This window comes from Vespa velutina, chromosome 6, assembly GCF_912470025.1.
Source record: "Vespa velutina chromosome 6, iVesVel2.1, whole genome shotgun sequence".
NCBI lineage: Eukaryota > Metazoa > Arthropoda > Insecta > Hymenoptera > Vespidae > Vespa > Vespa velutina.
Window position 1 is genome coordinate 9,742,170 of NC_062193.1, and position 27,630 is coordinate 9,769,799.

The 27,630-nt window shown below is 40.7% G+C and overlaps 1 protein-coding gene across 8 annotated transcripts; it reads right to left on the reverse strand.

Moving 5' to 3' along the window:
• Positions 1-85: 85 nt before the first annotated feature.
• On the reverse strand, positions 86-27,255 carry LOC124950138 (transcription factor cwo-like). 8 transcript variants are annotated; one of them, XM_047496441.1, is made up of 5 exons: positions 26,799-27,255; positions 13,172-13,301; positions 3,799-3,982; positions 3,461-3,697; positions 86-3,372 (listed from the first exon to the last, which is right to left on the reverse strand). In XM_047496441.1, the coding sequence occupies exons 1-5, from the start codon at positions 26,861-26,863 to the stop codon at positions 2,657-2,659; spliced, it is 1,332 nt and encodes a 443-aa protein (XP_047352397.1). In that variant the 5' UTR covers positions 26,864-27,255; the 3' UTR covers positions 86-2,656. The 8 variants fall into 8 exon arrangements, with proteins under 8 accessions (XP_047352397.1, XP_047352396.1, XP_047352398.1 ...); XM_047496440.1 differs by lacking the exon at positions 26,799-27,255 and adding an exon at positions 19,551-19,591; XM_047496442.1 differs by lacking the exon at positions 26,799-27,255 and adding an exon at positions 16,706-16,758.
• Positions 27,256-27,630: the final 375 nt, after the last annotated feature.

The following is a 27,630-nucleotide window of genomic DNA, read 5'->3' on the forward strand; positions in this document are numbered from 1 at the left end:
TAGCTTAGTATATATATATATATATATATATATAAAGAGTTATATATATATATATAACCCGCAGATCAGAATGAGCAAGAGTCAGTTTATGGTAAATATAATTTATTCGCAATAAATTCTTTGATAAAGTTACAACTAAAGATAGTATGTACAAATATATTTTATGCAACAAATCGATCTAGCAAGAAATTCAATGTAATGCAGGTCTTTTTCAGTCTTTAATTGCTGAGACCCGTTTCGTGAGACATCGAGCAGACTCAATCTTCTCGCGATTTAACGTGGACACAAGTTATGCGCGAAAAAACGGCACTTTTATACACATTCATTTATTTGATATAGTAGTATTGATTTGTTATTATACGTACGGTATCATGTAAAAATTGTAATGCACTAACCGCTATTAACCGTATATCTTCTCATCGACCCTGGGGCATTGTCTAGGCACATTCGGACAAACTCGTTTCGATCGTTTTACAAATCTTTATAAACAATTAACATTGGATTGATGTTCGAGCCACTTAACATTTTCTCCAAAGATCATAATAATTAATTAATTGTCCCCTTTGAGCGATCCCGATCAAAAGAAATTTTTATTCGATTCCTCGAACACCAGTTTGTACGCATCTTATTTCGGTAAATACGCGAAATCTAGTAATAATCTATTGCAATAAATTCTTTGATAAAGTTACAATTAAAGATAATATGTACAAATATATATTTTATTCAAGAAATCGATCTAGCAAGAAATTCAATGTAATGCAGGTCTTTTTCAGTCTTTAGTTGCTGAGACCTGTTTCGTGAGACATCGAGCAGGCTCAATATTCTCGCGATCTAACGTGGACACACAAGTTATGCGCGAAAAAACGGCACTTTTATACACATTCATTTATTTGACATAATAGTATTGATTTGTTATTATACGTACGGGATCATGTAAAAATTGTAATGCACTAGCCGCTATTATTCGTATATCTTTTCGTCGGCCCTGGGGCATTGTCTAGGCACATTCGGATAAACTCACTTCGATCGTTTTACAAATCTTTATAAACAATTAACATTGGATTGATGTTCGAGCCACTTAACATTTTCTCCAAAGATCATAATAATTAATTAATTGTCCCCTTTGAGCGATCCCGATCAAAAGAAATTTTTATTCGATTCCTCGAACACCAGTTTGTACGTATTATATTTCGGTATAACGCGAAATGTAGTAATCATCTATGCAATAAAACGAAAGATGAAAATTACGAAGCGCTCCTTATTTCGCTCGATAACTTTTGTTTGGTAACAAGTAACAAAGAGGGAAACATAGAATATGCAGAGAGCGAAGAACGAATAATGTCAAGACTAAATGATGAAAAGAGCAGTATAATACTGATTGGCAAGTGTTAGCCTATGCGTTAAAAGCACTCGCCAATCAATTAGATTGTGTTTCCCCGACGGAGTTAATTCTCTTTTAAAGATTCTTAGGATGGCTTTGTCGATGTAAGAAAGAAGATCTACGAAGGAAAAAGAAAATGTCTTTGAGAATGGAAAATAAGAAAAGGGACAAGAATAAGATTGTTAAAGGCGAGAGGAAAGGCACACCGAAGCAAAAGTGCGAGCCGAAGATTCTCTTCGTAATACTCGTAACTATTTTGTCTACTTCTAATCGCTTATTCTTTCCAACGATTGTAAATGCTAAAGCAACCCACAGCCTCGGTAAGTGAAAGAAAACTTCCTCTCGGTATATCGCGCGTTGATGCTCGATAACTACTAACAATAGTAATCGTTGTAATAATAACAATAGTTGCAGTAATAATAATAGTAATAATAGTAATAATAGTAATAATAGTAATAATAATAATAATAATAATAATAATAATAATAATAATAATAATAATAATCGTCGATAATAGCCGTCATCATCATTATCACTACACCATCGTCATCGTAATCCTAATAATAGTAATAGTAACAATAATAGCAACATTAATAATAAAGAGGACTCCACTCGTCGAAAGCAATACACGCTACGTATATATCTTTAGAATTAGAAAATGTGCTTTTCTCTCGAATAAATAACTTTTTCTTTCACGTATGTGATAAAATGCAATACTTTCGTGCAATACTAGTGTCCATCAAGACTGTACTGTCAAAATTGAATGGAACCAAGTTTATTAGTCGCGAAATATTTTCCACTTAAAAAAGGCCCCCTCTCTGTAGAGTCCTCCAAATGGAGTCCTGTCTCATATATTATCATTCATATATGTATATAGTATCCGATATCATGTATAATAGGTACGTGATATAGGATTATACAATATTGTGCCTAAAAATTTGTCGTCACCCTGCGTCAATTTTCTTCGTTACTGTTTTGGACAGTACTCGCAAATACGAACGGACAACTTGTCGAAATATTCGCCGAATGCAGGACGCTTTAGAAAAGTAGGACGCTTCGCAAATACTCCGGAATGTTTCTAATGGACGATATTTATCGAGCGCAATTGTTCCTGTTCATAAAAGGCGCCAATGCGTCGTGCTAATAGTAGCTCTCAGGTATCCCTCTCTCAAAGATAATAGCAATCAAAGGAATCTTCGTCGCACTTTGAGAGAACGATTAAAAATATCTCGAGCGAGGAAATAATAATAATCGTTTACTCGTCTCGACGGATCTTTACGTCTGATAAATAGGACTGTGTTGGGTCGACCACGGCGCGGCTCCGTTTCCTATCGTATTGGTCGTCGTCGTGCCCGTCGTCGTGCCCGTCGTCGTCGTCGTCGTCATCGTCGTCGCCGTCGTCGTCATCGCAGTTATCGCGGTTGGACTTGGCGCCGACGGTGGCGTCGAATGTTGATTGAAATTGACGGATATCGTGACCGGATGGAGGACCGTGTCTGGCCCATTGTCCGGAATGAAAGCAAAGTAAGGGCTCAGTATGGAAGCCTCGACGGTTAAAGGTACGTAAAAAGCGCCGCCATCGTGAAGCGCGAAAATTGGAACGCCGTGAGAGGAATTCGCTTGTTTTTCAGGACTCGACTTTATCCTCTCGGCGGAGAACCTCTGCTTGATCGAGCTCTTGAACTTGTAATTCTGAGGGCGATAGCTATTGCTAGCGCTGGGAGGCGTGCTATGAGAATGGCTGCTGTGGTTACTGTCGTCGCTGACGATCGTAGGCGGCGGTATTGGACCTGGGCTGCAGCAAACGCCGGAGCCGAGCGGGCGCTGAGGACGTTCAGGATCGCCGAAGGAGCTCACGCCGGAGCTCGAGCCATGATCGGAGTGAACGGTAGGCTGGCATATCGTAGGTATGCTAACGTGAGCGTAACTCGTGCCGTTCGCGCTACCGTTCGACATTGGCATCTCCGGCTGAGGAAAGCCCAGTCTGTCGCCTAAAAATATTTCAAATAATTTCTGAAATGAAAATTAGAATAACATAGGGAAGAACATAGGGAGATAACGGTGGACGCAAATACGCACTCGCAGCCAAAATCTTCTCGCAATGCTGCTGCAAGTGATTGGTCAGCTGTACGCAGAGATGATCCCTCGCGTAGAAGCCCTCGACCTCGATGAGAAAGTGCATCGTCTCGCTGAGGCACTCTTGAAAGCCCAGCCTGTAATGTTCGGCCGCGGTCGAGGCCGCGGTCGAATGGGAAACGCTGTCGATGCTGTCTTCGGGGTGCGCGTGCACGGGTGTAACGGTCGCGTGCTTCGTGCCTAAAGGAGAAACGAAAGAAAAAAAGAAAAAAGAGATCTATCACTTTGTCCTTGCCTCGAGAACGAAAATAATAAAGATAGTCGGCACAAAGTTCCCGAACCTTGTCGAAGACCTTGCAGGTGCTTCATATGACGTATGGCCATCTCGATGATCTCGGTTTTCTCGACTCTGCCGCGACCCTTCTTCAAGTATTCCGCGGGTATCAACCTGCTGAGATCGGCAAGGCAATTGTTCATGCGATCTCTTCTGCGCTTCTCGATGATCCTATGCGACATCGGATCTTGCTGTAATGGAAAAACGAACGATCGATCGAACGATCCTTTCTCTCGGCGAAAGCCAAATAAATAAACGTTATTAATAAGCCTATCGAGTCTTTTCGCTAACTTTACTAACACTCGTTACGAATGAAACCATGCTGTGTCGTCATCCGATAAGAGCGAAACTCATTGAATTTTAAGACTTTTGAGAGAATTTTAAAAAGTACATTTTATTCATATCAATTTCGCGTCGAATCCTTTGGATCCATAACGGATATTGGATATCGGAGAGGGTTCCTTATCTTTTGCCCCTTTTTTCTTTTTTTTTTTTTTTTTAATTCGATCTATCGCGTGTACGTTCGCGTATGTCGTGTTTATCCTAAAATTATTCCTAATACATCTACGTACGTAAGTCAGTAGAGATCGTCCCCGCCGATAATAGAGGAATGATCGAACGCCCTACTTCGCTGGCGTAACTCTACAGCGATTTTCCACGTACATCGCGCGCCAAAATTAATCGAGTTAAGCTCGAGTTCTTAGAAAGAAGAAAAAAAAAAAGAAAACAACAACGTACGTAAGTTGATATGGAATTGCCTTAATAATATGATTTCGGATAACACGCGTATCGACACGCGTTTCCAAACGTTTCGTTCGTCGTTTAACGTAAATAAAAAGCACAATTTACCTCTTTGTTCAAGCAACGCCTTTTCCTCGTCGGTGGCGAATGTACCGCGTTGACGTGATTAATCACCGGATAATATTGCATATTCAAAATATTATCCATACTGTGCGTGACCATCGTCGTGTTTGCGCGATAAGATGTCCGAAACGACGAAACGACGACGAGGAAACGTCCCAGAAGTATAAGAAATCGAGGGAAGAAAAGCCAGTGAGCTTTATATCTATATACATATATATATATATATATACATATATATATATCTACCTATCTATATATGTATATATATATATATATATATACATATATATATATAGATATCTATCATTCACAGAAGTATCCTCGAGTAGCACATAATACCTGTTAAACGCAATGTAGACGCACTGTACTGAGCTGCCGTCGAGTCTATTTCCAACAAAATTGGAAAATCTATCGAAAGTTTAAGCTAGTTCTAGCCGGGATATTGAATATGGCTCATAGTGCGGTTAAGCGTGATAGATAAGTGGCAGCGCTCTACGGCGGATATAAACGACCGTTTAATAAGAAACGTCCTCCTTAGCGAGTGGCAGGAGAGCGACTGAGTTCCGCCGGCTTCGAGGCTCGCTTTACTTTAACGGCGGACGGAGATGTCGCTCGGTGATGACGAGGACCGACGTCACGTGTTGGAAACGCCATGCACTACGCCCAACACGTGAGCCAACGTTGAACCTATCGTGTGTTGTGAATCTACGCACATACGTACGCAAGTGTAATCAGGTATATATGTATTGCATTCGTACCTAACTATTACGGGTATCTGCTACGGCGTAAGGTTGATCCTTACAATACAAGATCGACATTGTCCGAATAAAAAAAGATCTTACCAAAGAGAGCGCCTCCTCCTTTCACGTCGATTTTTTTTTTTTTTTTAATTTTTTATAATAAAACTATTAAATATGAGACTCGATCGACGAAAATAGCTGAGAAGTAGGGTACGACGTGACGCATCCGAAATTCGTCGGAGGGGTCTTTACCATTTCTCATTTATCCTACGTTAATTCGTGTACTCGGCCGAGTCGTTCGTACGCATGTATCTTATTTAGTAAACATCGTCAAAGATTTTTCTATCTCAAAGAGGAAAAGGTCATCAAAGTTCGATTGGCGTATAAGCTATTAACCAGATATAACCGGACGCACTTTCTCTCTATTCGCGAGAAAGAGAATACTTTTTCACTTTGCGAATCGACATTTCGATGTCGAACGGAAGATGCGTATGTTTTTAAACGATCAACGATTTTCCGATTTGACGTTCCGCAAAGCGATGCCATTTTCCCCCGTAATGCCAGCTCGTGAGCTCTAATGTAAAATACGTGATGTAAAAATGATATTGTAAAATATTCGGCGTTAATAAATTTCTTTAATAAATTTCTTAGCGCGATCGAGAGCAAAATGATATAAAGGAAAACGGAATATGGTCTGCACGTGGTGCATATTAATTACGTATGTGTACGATCCGCGACATATATATTATATGCGTAAGCGAATAGAACGGGCTCGCACATTGACCTCAAATAATCCCCGAAGGAAAAAAGAAAAATTAGTTGGTGCAAGGGAAAGATGATAAAATCTGACGAGGATGGAAACCGCTTTAACGAGGTCGTGATATCGCATTGCCCGGTTATAACCAGTCCATGAAGATGTTCTCGTATTATGATCAGAGTTTATCAAGAAGGAGTCGATCCCGCTGTTTTTCAAACGATAACCAGACGTCACCGGATCTTGGACACGTCTATGGCAACAACAGCGTAACTACGATCGTACACGGGCAAGAACGAACGTGAGCGAAGGGGGAGTCGGCAATAATTTCTCCTTTTCCTTGTTTTTTCTTCCTTTCTTTCTTTCTTTCTTTCTTTCTTTCCTTCTTTCTTTCTTTCTTTCTTGCTCTTTCTTCCGCGCTTAAATTCGCGACTCTTTTAAATTTACGAAGCACGTTTCCTAGGAAAATGCGATCGTTCTTACGATTGGCGAATGAATCGTTCGTTCGCGAAATAAATCGAGAAAATTATTGTCCGAAAGAAGAGCGGAAAACAAAAAAACCATGTCCTTTCACCGATCCTTAATTATTTGCGAATAATGACGTGACGGAATATGATACGTCGAATAAAGATTCGTTTAAAATTCATACGTAAAATTCATGAAAAGGGTGAGGAGACGACAGCTGTTAATCTCGGCGACAGCTGGCTCGGCCTTAATATTCCAAACGGCTCGATGACGCGTCCGAGGATGGGGGTGGGGGAAAGCGAAAAAGTCTGACCGACCATATCTCGTACGGATGAGATTGCGGACAAAAGGGTCGTTAAAGCCGAACCAACGAGAAAGGAGAATAAGACAAGGAGCCGAGAGTCGCCTTTTAGCAGGTAGAAGCAATTAAAAGGACGTTTTACGCGATAATATTCGCTTTCGTAGAATTCGCCTTTAATCCCGGATTAGCCTTTGCATTACGACTGACGTACGTCCGACGACGATCGTCACGTTGGTGGTAACCCTCCTATGAAATTCGCGTTAGCGAGAATAAACATGTATGATCCAATCCGAGAATGGCCACGAACGAAGCACGCATCGGACGAGTAAACACGTGCTGTGTTCAATGCTCTTGACGCAATAACTGGGAATATGTATATTATTTCCGTCGAACGGCCGACGACGGTACGCTCCTCGACGAACGAAAAGATATAGACGCCAAGAGCAACTATAAAAAGCATTCGAGAAAGGCCAAGCTCGTTTTCGTCGAGATCCTTCGATTTACGATCTGCCTTTTTGCACGTCGTTACACGTCGTGTAAAAAGAAAAATCGAGACATGAGATCCGTGTCTCATTAATAAGATCGAGGAAGTCATTTGGATTGTACAATTGTGTTTAGTTTGGCCGGCACACTTGCCAGTAATAAGAAACTTTCGTTAATAAATGAAAAGTGGATGGAAGACCAAGTAATTAATAGGGATTAAAGTTATTAACGGATAGTTGAAAAATATGGATAACGTAAGGGCATAGAAAAAAAGGAGCCAAGGAAGGCTTAACGAGAAGTAAAAAATAAAGGATCTGTCAAAAAACGAGCCATCCTCGTTATATAGCGCGAGTAAAGGTCGCGAACGAAAGACGGGGAGGGTAGGGGTGGGGGGAGAGAGAGAGAGAGAGAGAGAGAGAGAGAGAGGACCGTTATCGAAGATACTAATAGCGCAGCACAAAGTCCAAGTCGATATCCGGTTGCTCTTTTATTCGCTGAAAACTGAAAATAATCGTGAGTCGTCGAGTCAAGCTCTCGTGACGCCTCGTGTTGTACCAATAAATCTCGACTTGTGGCACGTGACGCAAGAAAAAGAAATCCCCCTTGTGGACTACGATAAGAAGAGTTAAAAAAAAATCGATAATAAAGAGGGAGGATGAACGCGTTCGCTGCTCGAACCGATAAAGCCTGGAAACTGATAAAGTGTGCGTACGCGCGTGCGTATGTCTATAAAACTAATGCGTTAATCGACCTATCACGATCAACGAGCGAAACATTTTATTTTAACTTTCGCCACAAGATTCGTGCCATCTGACCTATCAAGTTTTCTTTTCCTTTTATCCGGCCGATTCAATCCAGTTCTAAAAGTTTACGTTAACAAATGGATGAAGCGAGTGCTTGAAAGAAATATACCGTTAATGCAAAACGACGAGTGTAATTGAGTGTGTTATCGAGACAGAAAGATAACGGATAGATGCATTAATTAGATCTTGGACGGAAGAACGCGCTATCGTTCGTTCCAGCTTTTTCTTCTTACAGGTCGACGTCCTATTTTGTTGAGCTTCCTTTAGCTTCATTAAATATTCTTGAACGAACGAGAAAGAGATTGTGCGTTTATCGACGACAATTGCTCGCGTTTATCGTTGTCCACGGAATTAAAGCCGAAGCCAAAGATAAAACGATAGCAAGCGGGAAATACCGAAGAATTGTCCTCGTCCATGATTTTATCTTGTTTTCGCCTTCTTTTTTAGATAATCCTTTTTCGATCGGTCAGATCTCGCGAACTCGATTGATTCAACCTCGGCAAAGGAGAACATTTCTTTTTCTCCTTATTCGCGTTGGCGCGAACATCGATGCGAATTCACGATTCGCGGGACGAGCTATCTCGCGACCTCGTAACAAGCCGATGAAATGATTCGAAGCTTCGGAGAGGAAGAGGAATGATTACGGTGTCACTCGTTGCAACGCAAATACCTTAGCCTCGTTTCTCCTTCGCGCTGGTCCGAGAGGGAGCCGAAACTTTCGAATAAGGATTTTTATAAGACAATGACGAGCTTCCTAACGATAAATCGATTGTTCCAAAACGACTATTATTATATATATATATATATATATACGATTTATATTCGTTTGATCGTTACGTCGGAGCCGAATTATTAATCGAATTAGTAGAACGATTCGAGAAAGAATGAATGCTGATGCCTCGCCGATAAATGCTAATTCGAAGGAGAAAGAGAAGGCTTTCCGATCACGTCAGCCATAAACATCGGTACGTTTCATGGAACGATAGAAAATGTAGGCAGGGAGGCGTCGATACCAGAGACACGTCGTCGACAACGACGAAAATGTCGACGACGTGGTCGATCGTCGAACGACTTTCGAAATTGCTCGGACAGCGAGCTCTTACCAAAAGCGTCGAAGGAGAGAGACGGACTCGTGACTCGAATTATCTCGAGACACGTCCACGTGTCGGCGATACGCCGGAAGGCAAAGGCTGCTGAGAATGATGGACGAAGATGGTTGCCTTGAAAATTCTGCTATCGACCTGCGCTCTCCCACTCTCCCTCTCTCCCTCTCTCTCTCTCTCTCTCACTTTCTCTCCCTGCTTTTTCTGCGATGATCGTATCTTTTTAATCATTTTTCGCATTTCAATTCAATTCATTCTTACTACCATCGAGAAGAATCGATCGGCGTTTATCATTTAAATATATAAAATTACTCTTTATATTTTTTAACTGTTCTCTAGTTTCCGTTAAAAAATTCTTATCGGATAAAATTGCTCACTCGTAATATTATAACGCGTCCTTCTATGGCAATGATAAGTATAATCAATATTATTTGGAAAGTAACATTTAATTGGTATCCTTTAGAACGTCACGCGTACGCACGTATATCAGACCTTGTTTCTCGGCTGACGCAGTAGAGAGAGAGAGAGAGAGAGAGAGAGAGAGAGAGAGAGAGAGAGAGAGAGAGAGAGAGAGAGAGCGCGCGCGCGCATAACGTGATCCTGAGTCATAGCCATGACCGAGAAAGCGATCAGGTATTCCCGCCATGGATGATTCGGTCCGGCACAGAAATTTCTTTCGTGTCATCGAATACGCGTGTCGCGTTAACTCGCACGTATGTTTTGATCAAACTCATCTAGAAATGGCGCGTTTTGGAGTGCTTTCCATTTGATTTTTTTTTACAACTTAACACGCAATCGCCTGCTAAACATTACAGACGTTTTATCGACAGTGATTCGCTTATGAGAAAGGAATAACGCATTGACCGAGAAATGATGCGCAATTAGAAATCACCTCTATTAGAAGCATTATAATCAAGGTTGCGTCGTCGAAAGGAGAACAACGGGGAAGGATTCGCGATATCCGTGCGGTATTGTTGTTTATAAATGGTTCTCGGTCGATCAATCGGTGACGGATTAAGCGGCTCGTTACACAACATCCAATCGCTGGGTATTACGTAAGCGTAGATAAAGTCTAAGGTTTTCTCCTCGTTTTATTTCGATGACACGGGCCGCCGACAATCTTTATTGGCTCACGTTTCTCTTCGATACTAACATAAAGCATACTGATATTTGGAATACCCTTTTTCATTCAACGTCCCACCCTGTTAAACTCGATTCCTCACCCTACGATCTTTTACCGTTCGATTGTAAAAAAAGGTTCTATAGATATAACCACGTGCACAATCTTTCTGAATCGTTTTCTTCTAAAATGCGTGAATTACCTATAAAGGATCTTAGGCGATCGATTATTTCCGATAACGCATGAGATTGAAAAGTTGGACGTAATGAGAGAGAGAGAGAGAGAGAGAGAGAGAGAGAGAGAGAGAGAGAGAGAGGGGGGGGGGAAAGAAGACGTCACCAATCCTGAAAATTAAGCGACGGCCATGAAAATTAATCGTAAATCTTTCGACAGAAATTGATGTTAATCGATTTATCAAAATGAAAAATCAAATCTTATTGTTAGCGATTATCGTTAACTCGACCGAACTCCCTCGATTACGAACTCTCCCGTTCCCGTTCGAGTAACCTTCTACATTTGAGCAATTTTTCCGAACGATTCCCATTTTCCCGCTCTCGCTCTCTCCCTCTCTATCATTAGCCGAACGACTCGTGTAATTACCTGGCAGGCTCGCAGCATCTCGAAAATATGGCTCGTCACGCTCTCGAGCTACTTCCTGGACACGACCTCGAAACAATCGGTACTTTGGTAAGAAACAGAGATTGCGACACGGAGAAAGAGAAACGATGAAGAAATTTGCCGAAGGTGATCGATCGATAAATCGATGAAACGATTAACGATGCCTGAGAATTTTAAGATTCTTTCTCTAAAATGTACGCGAGATGCCTGAATCGTATTTTGTTCAAAGTGCTAATGAAATCAAAGTAACTGAAATAAAATAAGAAAAAAAAAAGAAAAAACATCCATTGCGTGTGCATTCTCAGGTATCTCGATGAGAAATATGAAAAATAACGAGAAGGGAAAGAGGAGAGAAAAAAACTTGACCTCGGCCGACAAGCCAACGATCGTCGAGTTGTGTAAACGTAGGAACATCGGAAAGAGCACGCGTGTCTCTCGCCGTGTCTGACGTGAGAAAGACGATATGCAAACACTCGCGAAACGTTCGCAAGACTTATATAAAAGTGGCAAGACCATCACGTTTCGTCGAATGTGATGTTACCCTTGGCATACGTACCAAACCACCCAATTGGTCGACGCATTAGCTTAACAAATCATAACTTTGAATATCGTCAAGGTATATTTTCTCTTTCGCCTCATCGTTCGAAACGAAATAGAAGATAAGCGAACTACTGACCCGTAATTGCGAAGAAAAAAACGAGAGAGCGAGAGCGAGAGCGAGAGCGAGAGAGAGAGAGAGAGAGAGACATAATGTCGGACAAGCGCACGGCTGTCAAAAGCGATCTTTCTCTCTTTGACGTTTCTCGAGTAGCTATCCAAGTATTTAGTTACATACTTCGAGCTACCGTACTTTGAACGGGGCACGACGCGTGCGAGCTGCACGTGATCGAGCAAACGAGCGAGCAAACGCTTCATTCGCGCGAAGCAAGTCTATATACGTCTATTTTACCTCGGTATATGCACTTGTGCATTTTCGGCCTTTAATACCAATCGGCTAACCGACTAATAAACTAACTAATACCATGCATCTAGCCTTTCCTACTTTAATATTATTCATATCGAATCGTGTTAACGCGTGAAAATCATCCTTCAATCATCTTTCAATCGTATTTCATTTAAGTCCTAATTTCATAAAGTCCTAATAGAAGAATATATAAGAAATTCTTAGCTATATCAAAAACAAAACAAAAATTTATACATGTTTATACATAGATGTATGTATGTATGTATGTATGTATGTATGTATGTATGTATGTATGCATGTGTTTCGTGTGTAGTGTAGTCGAAGGCAAGTTTTCGCTTGGATACTCGAAGCACGATAAAATAGGATTAAAACAAAAGACTTTGGAAAGGCGTGTTGTTTACGTTTAAAAACGACAAGTTACTATCAGGTGAGAAGCTCAAGGAAAGAGGGAGTAGCGTTCCAAGAAATATCGCATGCATGGCTCGCGCGATTGATAAACAAACGTGGTGCGGCACGTGCCGCGGAAAAACAATTTATTATACGTCAGTATTTTCCAGAACGGACGTCGACGTACGTTCCGATAAAAATCGACGACACATGTCCCTTAACATCTGGCGCGATATTAAAAGCTATTGCGTACTTGGCTTTTACTTGCATTCGTTACTTGACGATCAAAGGTGTTTCTCGAGCACCATCCATTCGCCCTTTAATTGGATTTAGCATTTGGCTATTCGAAGATGCAAATTTTCTACAAGATTTCACATATATGCATACGCCGAGTTTGATGTATGTACTACGACGAGAACGGTTTCGTTTCCGGTAAAATCTAATCAAGCTTCGGCAAAATCTATCCAAAAACCGCCGAGTAGAATATTTCTCAGGAAATTCCAACTGCGAAAACAAAAATTCCCCTGGGATACGTTAAATCCACGCGAAGACATTTGATTTTGAAGATGTGCACGTTACATCGGCATCTATCTATCTATCCATCTACGACGTGTACGCTATGTTGTATTTTCCGAGTGCCGAAAATAATCTCCAATTAGAAATCGCAAGTTAAAGTAGAATTTAAAGGAATTAAAAGAGATAAAAAGAAAAAAGAAAAAAGAAAAAAGAAAAAAAGAATAGCGATCGAATGTTTCGTTTCGAAAGATCAATGACTCACCCTGGAAACCTTTTTCTTGGTGTAAACTTCATCGTCCTCCGAGGCGGTGGCGAAATTCAAGTTTCCTTCGCAGTATCCTGCCCCAATGCCCATTCTATAGATCTCATCCTTGCAGGATCTGCCATCCAAACTGAAAAATATATCTTTAATTGAATAACGGTTAAAATGTTACGCGCATTAGGATAGAAGGAGTTTACCGTGGACGATTTCAGAGGGAAAACTTTCATCGATAAGATTAATAATTGCGATCGCAATAGAATCCTATCGGCTTTTCGCAGCGATAAACGACGAGCTACGTATGTCGAGCGGTTCTCATCGAGCCGCTTTCACTTTTATAGACGATGTACGATTTTCGCGTACGTATACACGATTGCCGATCCGTAAATGCATATAAACTGTGAAAGTAAACGTAACTGATAATTGCAAAAATATCCAAGTTTTTTTAAATCCTATCCTTTTAATATATTAAGATTATAAATTATAATCACCGTCGTAGACGGTGCATATGCGGATTCATAACGATGATAATAACGATAATAACGATCGAAAGAATCTGATAAAAATCTCATAGACGATTAAATGTCTAAAATTACGCTGAACAATTTCGTGTTAAAATCAAAACACTTTTACTTCTCAACGATTCGTTTTAAAGGTTAGCGGTTCGACCAGGGACATGTACATAAGTCTATAATCGCGACTATCGTACAGCTCGGTATTTAAACCTATTTAAACTCACGACGCATTGCTTGGAATTAGATTGGCACGATTAAAATGGATAAAAAAAAAAAAAAAAAAAAAAAAAGGAGCTTTCTTTTTAAACAAAAAAAAAAAAAAAAAAAACATTTATCCATATAATTGATTTATCATGCACAGATCGTGGACGTAGGAAAATGTAGAAATTATAAAAGATAATGTAAGAATTTGATCGATCAGGACGAAAGATTAAACGAAAATTCTACATATCTAGATGGACACGTATCTATTTCGGCTTGAAAATTTTTCCTAGAGGATGTAGAAATAGATCATCTAAGTTAAATGAAAACAATATCTTATCCCTTTTGATCGCTTAATAAAAAAAGCAATTAAACCGTACTTACTTATGTGCATGTATATTGATACTTCGGAAAAGTTATAATTTACGTTTCAATTATTTTTACGGTGCGCTCGAGTTGTGAAATTACTCTCTTCTTCTATCCGGTCAAACTCGTAATCCAATCGCTCTTTATTTAATTTATCTCACATAAAAGCAGCACATTCCTAATAGGAAAACAACGTAACGAGCGACACGGCTCGTCTTCGGAAGGATAAGGAGACGAACGATTCACGGCCACGGCACTTTACGTAATGCTTACTAATTATATCTCTATATCTCGATAAGCAACGGAGTTTCAGTCAATAACCCTGTCACGAGGTTATACCGTGCGGGACGCTTATACTCCGTTATAGATTTTCCTTTCCTATAAGTAGAAGCACACGGAAAAAGTACACGATCTGGCTCGCGTGCATATTACCGGCAAACTCGGCCGGCATCGTCGTTGCTTATGAAATTTACAGGAAAGAGAGAGAGAGAGAGAGAGAGAGAGAGAGAGAGAGAGAGAGAGAGAGAGAGAGAGAGAGAGAGAGAGACATATGTCCTTACTCCTTAGATTCCCGCGCGATAGTAAACGACTTAAGGAGAACTGGCTGTTCTCTTTTATCCGTTCGTCGAGTATGAATCTTTAAAATAGCGAATCCTTCGATTCCGACTTCAAACCGACTATTCCGACGTCGCGACGCGATTGTATGACTGACGGTTGAGTTCCAACAATAATGTAATTGATCGAGAATGAGCTAGAATTAATTCGCATACACCATAGGGACAGGAAATTCGTAATATCGATCGTGATGATCGCGCGACATTAGTTAAACCATCTCGAGCACCGTTTAATTACTAAATCTTCCTGAAGCGACACGTGCCTGCCGTCGTTTCACAACAGTCGTTAAGCGCAGCTCGATAATAGCCAGGAAGGACATTCCGATTGGTTTAATAAGAAGAACAAAAAAACGCGAAACAATTCATATCTATTGCTCGCAACACATCGAACGTATTAATTCCTTTCACCGACATCAAATTTCACTCTACCTCTCTTGGAAACAAATCAATTTCGCTACGTGCTTAGGCCGGCCTCGTTTCCGCTTATCGATTTACATCACAGTCACGAATGAGACGGATTATCAATCGCAAAAGGAGACGAACGTTGACACGCGATGACGATAAAGGTCAGGGAAAACTGAAATTAATTAAAATGAAATATCCAGAGTTTTCTCGAAGCTCTTTTTTTCCTTTTTTTCCAGCGAGCACGAGCGCGATGCCCCTATATTTCATCGGTCTAAGAAATTACTCAACGCAGTGAGACCGAAAGTGGTTATGCCTGAGAGAATCGAGCCTCGTGTTCTAGCACGTGGTTGACATTTTCTGGCATGTGACTCTCTCATAGGCTGCTCTCCCATTGCCTTCTTTCCCTTCTTTCCATCCTATCGTCCCGTCTACGCGCTCCGTTTATATAGAAAAGATACGATGCACAAGAAACACATGCCTTGCGATAAAACGAGGCGAGCAAATCTCTTTCTTCGTTAAGAGATTTAGCGCTTCGTTAAGAGACTTTGCGCGTGATCTTAGAATATAATATATATATAGCGTCCATTAATAGCATCGGTAATTACGATCCACCCATCGACCCGCTCGAATATCCGCGAACTTTGCTCGATTGGTAGTAGCAATGTGCGAGCATTGTGGGCTACGTGACATGCAAAGTCACGTTAGCCCACCATTCCGCATTTCAAAAACAAAGAAAAAAAGAAAAAGAAAACGATTGATAATAATGATTAAGTATGAGAATAAAAATGATAAGGTCGAGAAGAATTGGTAAACAAAAAAAGAAAAAAAAGAAAAAAAGAAGAAAAAAGAAAAAAAAAGAAAAAAAAAGAAAAAGAAAGGAAGGAAAGAAAAAAAAAGAAGTTCGCCTTTCCACTGATTCGAGATCTGCTCCGAAAAGATCGTAGCATGATCGTGGTTTGCGATTCACGACGTCCTTCAACGACCTTTACGTCGGCATCTCGCCGACGGAGTCCGTGTTTGCTCGTGCGTGCATTCACTTTCACATATGTATAGTTGCACTTACGGCATCCGCTCGGCGAAAGAGGGGAACGGTCAACGAAGAACGGCGGGAGAAGCAAGGAAAAAGAGGGAGATAGAGATATCGCGCACGTGCGTGAGGTGAACCATCGTGAAACGAGCTCGATATAATACACGTATATATACATAATATGTATGTAACTGTCCGCGTTAAAATCGCGCGCGCTTTAAAAATATTACGTTATTATTAGCAAAAGAGTACGTGGTAGCCAAGTTTTTTTTAGATCTCTTTATCGGATACGTGCTTTTCGCTCGTGAAATAGCGCAGGCCGTATTAGTCGCACAGTCCGATAATCGATATACCGAACGCGCTGGACTACGCGCGTCGGGAGCCAAGGACTACTGGAGCCAAGACTCACGCGTTCGAAACTTTCAATGTCAACGGACCCTTCTTCATTGTTTTGTCCCAGAACGAAAACATAGGCTAACGTTATAGCTAGAGAGAGAGAATAACAGAGAGAGAGAGAGAGAGAGAGAGAGAGAGAGAGAGAGAGAGAGAGAGAGAGAGAGAGAGAGAGAGAGAGAGAGAGAGAGAGAGAGAGAGAGAGAGAGAGAGAGAGAGAGAGAGAGAGAGAGAGAGAGAGAGAGAGAGAGAGAGAGAGAGAGACACACACACACACACACACACACACACACACATCTCGCAGAAAATCGGGCACGTTGAGAGAATACGTCCTTCGACGACCTTTCCGTGCGAGCATCCATGCGTGCCCGGGCTCGCCTTCATCGTAGCAACGTAGCAAACATTCGAGCTTAGGACGCACGTGCGTAAGGTGCGCCTTCGTCAAATCGTGCGCCCACACACAACACTGACAACATGTAAAAGATTTTATATCGTGTACTTAGGCGTTATCACCTACGCACCGGCCGTTTGAATGATATATTCGATCGCTGCATAGCCCTCAGAGTCGCATTATATCATGGTACGAGTTCCAACATTATGTTCCAGTGAATATGAACGTTCTTGTCGTTGTTCCTGGTACCCCGTTAAAGCTCCCTCGATTACGCTAGATTCACGGTATAGAGTATGCGAAAGATATACAAGTACCTATGTAGTATCTATCTAAAAGATAAATGGACGGTAAAAATAAAGGACGTGTCATGATACGTGCCACGATGAATCGTCGTCCTGTTACGATTGTACGAGAGATTTCAAAGAAGCTTCGATCTTTTCTTCGTCGTCGAATTTCCGAATCGCGCATGATTTACGCGACTACCTTTTGAAAGATTTATACTGCGGGCGAGACGCGTAACGTCAGAATAAATGACAGACAAAGCCACGACGAAATTTATTGCTGCTCGAGGTATCCTTCATAAAATATTTTACGTTTCGTCGACTGTATTATGCCGTGAGCTATCCGAGATATGTCCTTGCTACCCGTTTACTCCCCATCGTTTGATAGCGGTAGACCCCATTGGTCTTACATCGATATAATTCATCGGTTATTCTTTCCAACTCACAATATTCGAGCCGAGCCAAGCGACAGGAATATAAGTTAATGGAAATGTGAATGTTTCCCTCGCATACGCATGCGCATCGCGAGAACGAATTAAATCGAGATAATGCAGAGACGAGAGAAAATAAGGCGAAGGAGAAAAAAAAGCGCAGCTCCTTATCAATCGGCGAACGAACGCAATATGAAGGAACTTTTGCATAAACTCAAGACAGTTCTACTCGGAAGTAAAACAAAAAAAGCACTATGCTTTGTGCCGGAGTGTACTGGCATGTACGCACATGTGTGACACCTTACGGGCGAACACGTGTGACACTTCGAGCGTATTGCGAACGTAATACTAATATAATCTGCGATTACGTAACTCTTCGAAAGGAAAAAGAAGAAATTCTGTTCTAGCGACATCACCAAATAGAGATTTATCCAAGTAAAATCCCTCGAGAGATTGCTTCTCCGCATATTTCTCGATAACAACAATAATAATGAAGGAGCGTGAGATTTGACGATTCGTCAATTGGGAAATTCTCTCTCTAGAATAGAATGCTACATACATAAGTATATTTATAAGTTGATAAGTCGATATTTCTTTTCTTTTCATAACGGGTACACAAAGTTCGAATTATTTCAGTTCGGGTTCTTACAATTAGAGAAGAGGAAGCTGCGCAATAGGTCATAACGTAACATATCGAAGATAATACGATGCGAATCCTCGAAACGAAAGTAAACTTTTCTCGTGAAAAGTTTTTATCCGTGACAAATTCTCATTTGCTATTCAACGTTAAATCGTATTTCGTTAATAGCGGAAGAGATGCATTCTCTTCTCATCCCGTTCCAGTTTTATCATTTTCCTCTCGAAGATAGGCACCTTGATTTGATTGAAGAGGCTACGGTTGGTTGTGTTTCAAGGAGCTCTGTGTTTTAAAACGCTCACTTCGTCATTCCTTCGTCGAATTGATTCGTCTCAATAGTCGCGTGATCGCGGCGAGTAAAGGATAAAGAGAGAAAGAAAATCGGTCGAGCTCGATCGTTAAAATTGTCGAACGATCTGAACTACGAACGAACGTAAATCCTTTCCGTTCGAAGAAATTCCTTCGAGGCATGTTTCCTTTTCACTTTATCTTTTTTTTCTTCCTTGTCGCTCCCCTTTTCAAAATATTTCGACCATCGAATCATTTCCATTGAAATATTAACCATTGATACGACGACGACTCGATTTCTTAGAAAATTTCGGAAACCGTATCGTCGCGTAATCTCGATTTCGGAATATGCTCGCACGCGTGCCGATTTCTTTCGTTACGCAAGAACGCCACCAAAAGTTCTCATGGCAAAACCGCCATGTTTATTTGCCGATGACGCGAGGGCGCCGCGCCGTTGTGAAAGGTCAAGGATGCGCCGTGAGGAATAATAATATACCGCGTTAGTTATAATTAAAATGAAGCACCGCTTAAAGAAGCTACCCGAGATGGATTAAAATAGAATTTTCAACGTGCGCATCACGTGAACTTTGCGTGTTGGTTCTCACCGAATCGTTCCATCTAGTCGACTAGACGCGCCTGATGCTATAATTATTATAGAGAGCATAATGCATTTTAAATAGAAATGCTACATTTTCATATAGGATATTCTTTTTGGAGATGATCATAGGAACGTACCTGATATAGCCTTGCCTCAACGAATATTAAAACTTTTCTTCTCGAAATTGTAAAAAGAAAAAATTTAATAGTATGAATCGAGCCGATAAATGTGTTACCTATTCGTATCCGTGTAATTCGACATTCGGCCTTTATATTCGTTTGGCCGAACGAGTCGTCGTTTGGTTGCGTTCAACGGCCCCTCAGCACGTCGCTCGGCACGAAAAGCGATAGAATAGACGCTTCTACGCGTATGTACGTATAGAGAACGTATGAACGGCATAGGCATAGAGAGAGAGAGAGAGAGAGAGAGCGCGCGCGCGCGAGAGAGAGAGAGAGAGAGAGAGCACACACGCACGCAGACACACATACGTCGCCTCCCTTCCGTTCTCATGATACCGGGTTGCTCGCTATATAAAAATACTAACCTACATAGATCTCGTTCGAGTCCGCGCGATCGGAGCGCGTGTCGTACAACGTGACTCTCTCTCTCTCTCTCTCTCTCTCTCTCTCTCTCTCTCGCTGAAACGCTTTGCTTCGTGCCAGCTCGTTCGTCCCCACTCGAGACTCAAAGAAGTCTATGATGACGTTTCCTCGACGTTTCCTTGACGTTTCTCGTCTTTCCTTCTTCCACTTGCAGGATAAAACGAACGCCTTGTTCTCATTGTAAAATCGAAGAATATTTACGAGTCGAAAATGCGAAATTGGAAAAATCGTGATCTAATCGAAAAGAGATACCTCGACATTGAAAGAGAAAAGAGAGAGAGGAAAAGGATGGTATTACTTATTTCTTACGTAAACTACCCGTCCCGATTTTACCTAGTATACTTGAGTTTCTATCGACGATAGAGACCTTTTCTTTAAACCCAAGACTCGCCAAAAGAATTTCGTCGAGCAAAACTCTTTTCGAAAATTGCTACGATCATCCTCGAGAAATCGAACGTAAAGGGATCAACATTATGGATCCCATTGATCGGCGATAATCATTGCGCCATCCAATTGTCTCACGGCGTAGGGTGATCTGGCGTGACGCGCCGATTGCAAATTCTTTAGTCCTTTTGATATCTTCCGAATATCTCCTTTCGTAATAACCATTGGAAAATATAAAAGACAAGGTTAAATATAATTCGATTTCGATTTCGATTTCGATTTCGATTTCGATTTCTATGATAATATCTGATAAATTACATTAGCCTCAAGTCTATCGCATACGTTACCATCCAAATGGAGTTGATTGCGATTTTGAAAAGCGACTCTTTCGTTCATCGAGAATACATATCTATACTTCACACAGTTCTAGTAATAGTTCGGTTGGCATGGTTAAATTTGGCAATGGCCGACCCCAATTTCGTACGTTTGCGCGGTTCAAACCTTGACTCGATCTAGCGAGGAAGCCTAGCCTACGTGCCAAATATATGAAATGTGTCTTTCAAGCTTTGCCAACAAAATTTTTTCCTATCCTTTCTTTCTTTCTTTCTTTCTTTCTTTCTTTCTTTCTTTCTTTCTTTCTTTCTTTTTTTCTTTCTTTCTTTCTTTTTTTCTTTCGTTTTTCTTTTTTTCTTTTTGTTTTCTTCAAAAGAAAGGAAATTCGAACGGCTTTCGTCTGGCCTGTCATTAAAACATAGCCGATCGATCGATCGGTCGATCGTAAGATGAATCAGCGGTCGCATCCTCGAGCGAATAGTCTAGTGTACTATTTTCCACGCCTACTCACACGTTCGCACGTGCGCTCGTCGCATACACCGATGAGCGCCTTAACACTATCTCGTGGTGCGCGCGCATGCAAGCACGCGCGACCACACGTGCGCTCTCAAGGTAACTCTCACTTTCCTTCCTTCTCTCGCTCGCTCGTTCGTTCGTTCGTCGTGGCGAACGACGCGACATATACATATACATATGTATATGTATATATACGCGTACGCACGTAAGCAAACTATCTCTTTTGCTCTTTATCCTATCCTTCTAGGATAAAGGAAACCTTACGGGCGCGATCAATCGATTCTTCGGTGATACAAATCGGGGAAAAAAATCATGATACGAATCTCGATACAACGAAAAAATAATAAAAAAGAAAAGGATTAAGAAAAGGTAGGCTAAGTAAGTTGTACGTTGCACGCTGTAGATTGTATGTACTAACGGGTTGCCACGACGACTCCTTATCGCGACGTATACGATTTTATCATCGTACATGGTTAAGTACATAGGTATCTATATGCGCCAGGACCAAGCCGCGTCAGCGTCGGTCGTAAACAATTATATATTTTTTCCTCCTTATAAACTGACCTTAAAGCTCTTGTACCAAATTCAACAGGATGGAGCTTAGAGAGAAGAGAAAAGAAAATAATCGACCTGGCAATTTCTCTTCTATTAATTCATGGTTAAAGTTTCGATTGGATCGCATCATGCTTAAAGAATTTCGATCCTGAAAGATCGATATTATTAATAGAATCATGGCGAGAGGCCGATTATTAGAACAACGTCGGCCAACCATTGAAGTGTAAAAGTGTGAGATCGATCGTAGCGCGAGGTCGCGGAAACTATGTTTTCTAATGAAATTCTTTCTGTTTATGTCGAGTCATCGGCAACACGTGCAGCCGAGCGTGCTTTTAAACGCCCATACGGACCAATAGTTCGAGCTTCGACGAACGGGCCAAAAAAAATCGTTTTATTTTGAATTTATCGCAGTAAAAGAGACGGCGCTCGAAATGTTAGCATAGAAACTTCGTTAGAGATTTCGTTTGGCTTGTTTTCGTTGATATTGAAATGAAACGAATGAAACAACGACGTCAGGTCGTTGTCTTATGTTTTAAGACGATCATATTAACTATTATTATTACAAAAACGATCTTTACTTATTAAAAACGAATTAATTCGATTATCGCACATACGTTCATATCTCATATTTGCAGTACGTGTCGACCGATGATAATTAATCGTCCCTGTAACAGCTATCAGCGCGAAATGATTGCGATTGAATTTCGTACACACGTCTTATATCCTCGTGTTCTCATTATCAAAAAAAGAAAAGCAACTTTCTTTGGAGTTTCGACACGAACCGTGTCCTAAACGTTTCAAGATTGGAAACTAGAAAAAGAAAGTTGAGAATCATTCGCAAAAAAGAATGTACCTTTTAGAAAGGCTATCGACATCCGAGAAGATCTAAAATATGCAAAATAATCGGTCTTCTCTCGCGTCTTTTCACCGTTCGAACGGCCGAATAATCCGCGCATGCGAAAGAGGCTACAGCCTGATTTCGACTTTGTTGCTTAAACTATATATATATATATATATATATATATATATGTGTGTGTGTGTGTGTATATACATATATGGATAAAACATCTATCTATATATCTGTATATACTATACGTATGTATAGACAGACAGAAAGAACTTGAAGGAAAGTCTTCGAGGTTGACCCGAGCGACAAATTTAATTGAAAGCAATTAAATCGAGTCGATTTTATTCTCTTGAACTTAACCGAGTGTTACGTCGTTTGCGCATTCGGCGTAGGCGTTCGGTCGGCGTTCGATTAACAGAAAAGCCTCTTCCCTCATCTCCTCTATTTCCATTCCTTGCGTCTTCGGATATGAAAGCGTTTAGGTCGAGAGAGGTAATCTCGTAAAATCCTCCCTACGAGGGAACCGAACGCGTACGACAGGTAACAAAGGTACCATACTCTTCATCATTTTCGTATCGAACATACGCCCCAGTCACTGGCTTCCCATTCCTTAACGATAGTAAATATCCTATACGAAGCCTTCATAAATTCCCGTCGCGTCCAAATCAAGCAGCTAAAATACTAAAATACTATGGAGACCCAATCATCGAAGAATCGTTACCATCGTTTTCTTCTTACCGGGAATGGAAGAGCACGATGCATTTTTGTATTTCGCGTTTGTTCATTCGCATCGGCAGATCTGATGTTTATGTTCATTTTCATTACTTTCCAATAGAAAATAATTAATACAAATTGATATTAGGATACAATTTATCATTAAATACATATTTAACATTAATTAGGGAAAAAACGCAAAAGCGTTAGCGATCAAAGTGTTATTGTTTCTATCTCTAACGAGTTTACTTTCGACGACGAGAGATAACACAAAGGCAAGCACGAACGGAAAGAGATTTCGAGATAAATACGCGACGGGAAAAGATAACTCGTGTTCGAGTGAGTAGGCGAGGCGAGAAGCAATCGATAATCCAAAGGCTCCTACCATTGCTGACTGTATACGCGAATTCCCACGCATAAACGAGACCGGACAGTACTAAGTACGTGCCTACGTGACCGAGAGCGGAGAAACGAAAACGTGGTTTGGAAACGAGCGCGTTATACTTTATCAACCTACATATGTATTTACTACATATCCGTATGTCTACTATGTATAATATTTCAGACGCCGGATAATACTACGCCTACTCCAAGATTTTGTCTTTCGATTGAAATCCACCGAAATATGAAATTCGCCGAATATCCTAATTCTAATCCTGAATATTCCCTATTGACAGCGAGTACCCATACTAGAAAGGAGAAGAGGAAGAAGAAAGAAGAAGAAATTCATTTCGCTAAAATAATCGATTAGTCGATAATTTAGTCGATAGAAGAGAGGTTTCGAAGGAATTCACGCATATGCTAAACCTTCCTATCATTTTCCATGACGTATAAACTTATCCTACTTACGTCACTGCGAGACACTTCTTTTCCGTTCGACGGCGCGACGTTTCGTGATTCGCTTTCGAAGCGACGATTTTGAAAGTGAGACCGATCGTTAATTTATTTCTGAGAAAACAATTATGAGAGAATGAAAAGAGAGTGGAAGGGTGAAAAGATCGAGCGAATGGTCAAGGGTACGATCGCTTTGCAATTATTTATTAAATTCTCCGTCCGAATAATAAAACTATATAAAGGCAAAAAAAGTCACTTCTAATACCTATGTTTTTATTCAAATAAATCAAATATTTCGTCCAAACAATTTTACTTCCGTATATCGCCTTTATAAATTACAACGATAGTGATCATTGTCGTTCTTGAATATCGCACGAATGATCGATATTCTAAATAACAAATCGTTATCTCAACACAATAACGTTACGTCTTATCGTACTAGGTAATACAACGTGTATCTATTTAAAAACAAAAGCAATATCCGTCAATTCGATCGTTCCCATAAAATTGATATTAATTTTATTTACCAGATATGTATCATTTTTATAGCATCATTAATTAAAGGAGGAAATGATCAAAAGTTCTTTCAATTTTAACGAAATGCGCACGATCTGTGCCGCCTCACATGCATACGTACATACATGCTTACATGCATACGTACATACATGCTTACATACATACATACATACACACACATACATACACACACATACATAGATACATACATACATACAGACAGACAGAGAGAGGGAGGGAGAGAGAGAAAGAGAGAGAAATCAAAGAGCTCTCTTATTAATTGCTTCTATCGTTCTTGCGAAATTTCTTCATAAGCAACGTCCATAATATCGATAATGCCTTGCTTCCAACACACCATAACGAGTCGATTACGTCGATTTTTTCGACCTTCTCCATTGCACGCGCATTCCACACGAATGATTGTATCGCGGGCCTTGAATATAAAACAAATCGTACGCATTAGGAGCGTTCTTAAGTAATAAGAGAAATTGAAGCGATCGGAAAGTACTCGCTAATCGTCCCTATTCTAATCGATCGCGTCGAGTAAAAAGAAAAAATCCATCGCGTCATGCTCGTATCGTTGGGTGAATAGAAATACATGAAATAAAGTGAATGAAGATGAAAATAACGAATGAAGATGGAATAATCATCGCATCAATTGTCAGCCGCATCGATAACACTTGTAAATAAATTTTTCCCCTATATATACAAAAATATTCTCATCCTTCCTTTTAAGCTAGTTTTGTATTTTTTATTCCTAAATGTCAATTTAAAGGCCTTATACATTCTCTCATGCAGAACTTTATTAATTGTGCTGATTAATAGGTGATCGGCATTTTTAAGTAAATCGCTATGTCATGACGTTCTTATGTCATGACGTCGCGTCTTTAATTAAATTTGAATAGATTTTCATATAAAAAAAAAGTCGAGGTAAATATAAGCGATCTATAGAAATAATCACAATCTGCTCGAAAAATTCTAGATTACGCACGCACGCACGCACGCACGCACGCACGCACGTACATGCGCACGAACAAAGGAAAATGTAGAAAAGTCATCGACGTCGACCGATCAGCGCTTTAAGGAACGCTTAAACGCTTGCTTATAGTTCGAATCTAATTTGGTCGGCCGACCGAGCCAAAAAGTACGCGTACTACGTGGCGCTTGATCGACATCGAGAGAGAGAGAGAGAGAGAGAGAGAGAGAGAGGGGGGGGGGGGGAGACGGAGATAGAGAAAAAAAGAAAATGCCGACTTCTCTCTATTTTATCTTATCTGTAAAGCGCTAGCGTACGGCCATGAATTTTTTAGCGGTGGTTGCTTTTGAAAAGACAAATAAAACAGTGATATCTACGAAAGTATTTGATTATCAGGGCACGAGGCGAACTAAGAAATTCAAAATCGAAGCACCTGTGTATTCTCCGCGATAACGGCCTCTGCTCGTGCTCGATTATTTTCCAAAGCATCTTGGTTATCATTGACTGATCATGCGACTATGAACTATCTTTTGCTCGCGATTTTCCATGAATGGACGTATATTCGTATCTCTCTGTTTCTAATTCACTCCGTTATGACCAACGAGTGCATCGCGAAAAAGTAAGTACTTAGGTCTTTCTCTCTCTCTCTCTCTCTCTCTCTCTCTCTCTCTCTCTCTCTCTCTCTCGCTCTCTGTCTGTCTCTACGCAAAACTTTAGCAAACAATAAAGATTTCCTTTTTGCGTTTTGCTACAAAGAAATTATTCTCGCTTTTATCGAAAATATCGATTATTTTGGATTAGTAGGCCATAGAAATATTTTTGAGAAACGATTATGTGAAACGATGATCGACGGGGAATGTTCGCTGATAAAAAATCTTCCTCGCGTACGATAAAGCGGAATTAAATTTACACGTTTCTATTAAAAATAAATAATAGAGGAATGAAGATAAAAAAAGGAATGTCTCGGAGCAATCATGAAACGCTTTCTCGAGGCAACGAACGTTCCTTTATATTGTGTAACGTCTTATTTATCGATTCGAAAGCACGTGATACGATCCGGCTGTCTACTAAGAGATCCGAGGAAAATAATAGACGTGCCTCTTCGAAATCAGCAGCATAAAGTTACCTACCTGCTTCTTATTTAGTTATAGTAGAAGCGTTTCGATTAATCAAAAAGATCGATCAAAAGCACTTTATATGCCTTACCTCTCATATTTGACTTGCATAGAATGAGCGGAGTTGTCCTCCCAATAATTCTGTGTCTCCATCATTTTGAAGCATAGAACGAGACGGGACGTAAGCACTGTTCTCAAAAATTATGTGGAAACGTACGTCACTTTTTCGAATTCGTTTCGATAAATCCAACGACGATCTTCTTACTCCACTTACTTTGCCTTGGCGCTTAAAAAAGTAGAAGAACGTGATGACGACGAAGTTCCTCTATGCGATACGTTGAAAAATTTAGGTATCTTTGCAAGAAAGCTACCCCGACTAAGACGAAGAAAAAGGAATAAAAAAAGAAGGGACGCGCATGCACGGGATTAGTCGGAATGAGAGTCAAGGATCTTCTCTTTGTAGGAAAGGGCCGTGATGTTAGTTTTCTCTCTCTCTCTCGCTACCTCTCTCTCTCTCTCTCTCTCTCTCTCTCTCTCTCTCTCTCTCTCTCTCTCTCTCTCTCTCTCTTTCTCTCTTCTTGATTGATCGCGCGCGCACACGTAAAGCTACACTAGGTTAGACTCGCCTCCGCAAATTCACTGATACATTAGTGCGCAAGCCGTGCGACGTACCGAAAGAGGCCGGTGTTCGGGGGAATCGCCCACGACTTCTCCGTGTTCAGTTTCGCGGCGAAGTTCGTACTAGCGCCCTCTTTCTCTCTCTCACGCACACGCACACACACATACACACACACACACACATGCACACATTCTCTCTCTCTCTCTCTCTCTCTCTCTCTTTCGTTTACTCGTGCGCGCGCAACAGCGACTACAGCCGCGCGATCGAAAAGATCGAGACACTTTGAAAAGTTCTAATAAAAGAA

Excerpts from the sequence above, each read along its gene's own strand:
- LOC124950138 (XM_047496441.1), bottom strand. The coding sequence starts at position 26,863 with ATGATGGAGACACAGAATTATTGGGAGGACAACTCCGCTCATTCTATG. Across the intron at positions 3,983-13,171 it reads CCAAGAAAAAGGTTTCCAGG|CAAGATCCGATGTCGCATAG; the intron begins GTGAGTCATTGA and ends TTTCCATTACAG. Across the intron at positions 3,373-3,460 it reads CGAGAAGATTTTGGCTGCGA|GCGACAGACTGGGCTTTCCT; the intron begins GTGCGTATTTGC and ends AAATATTTTTAG.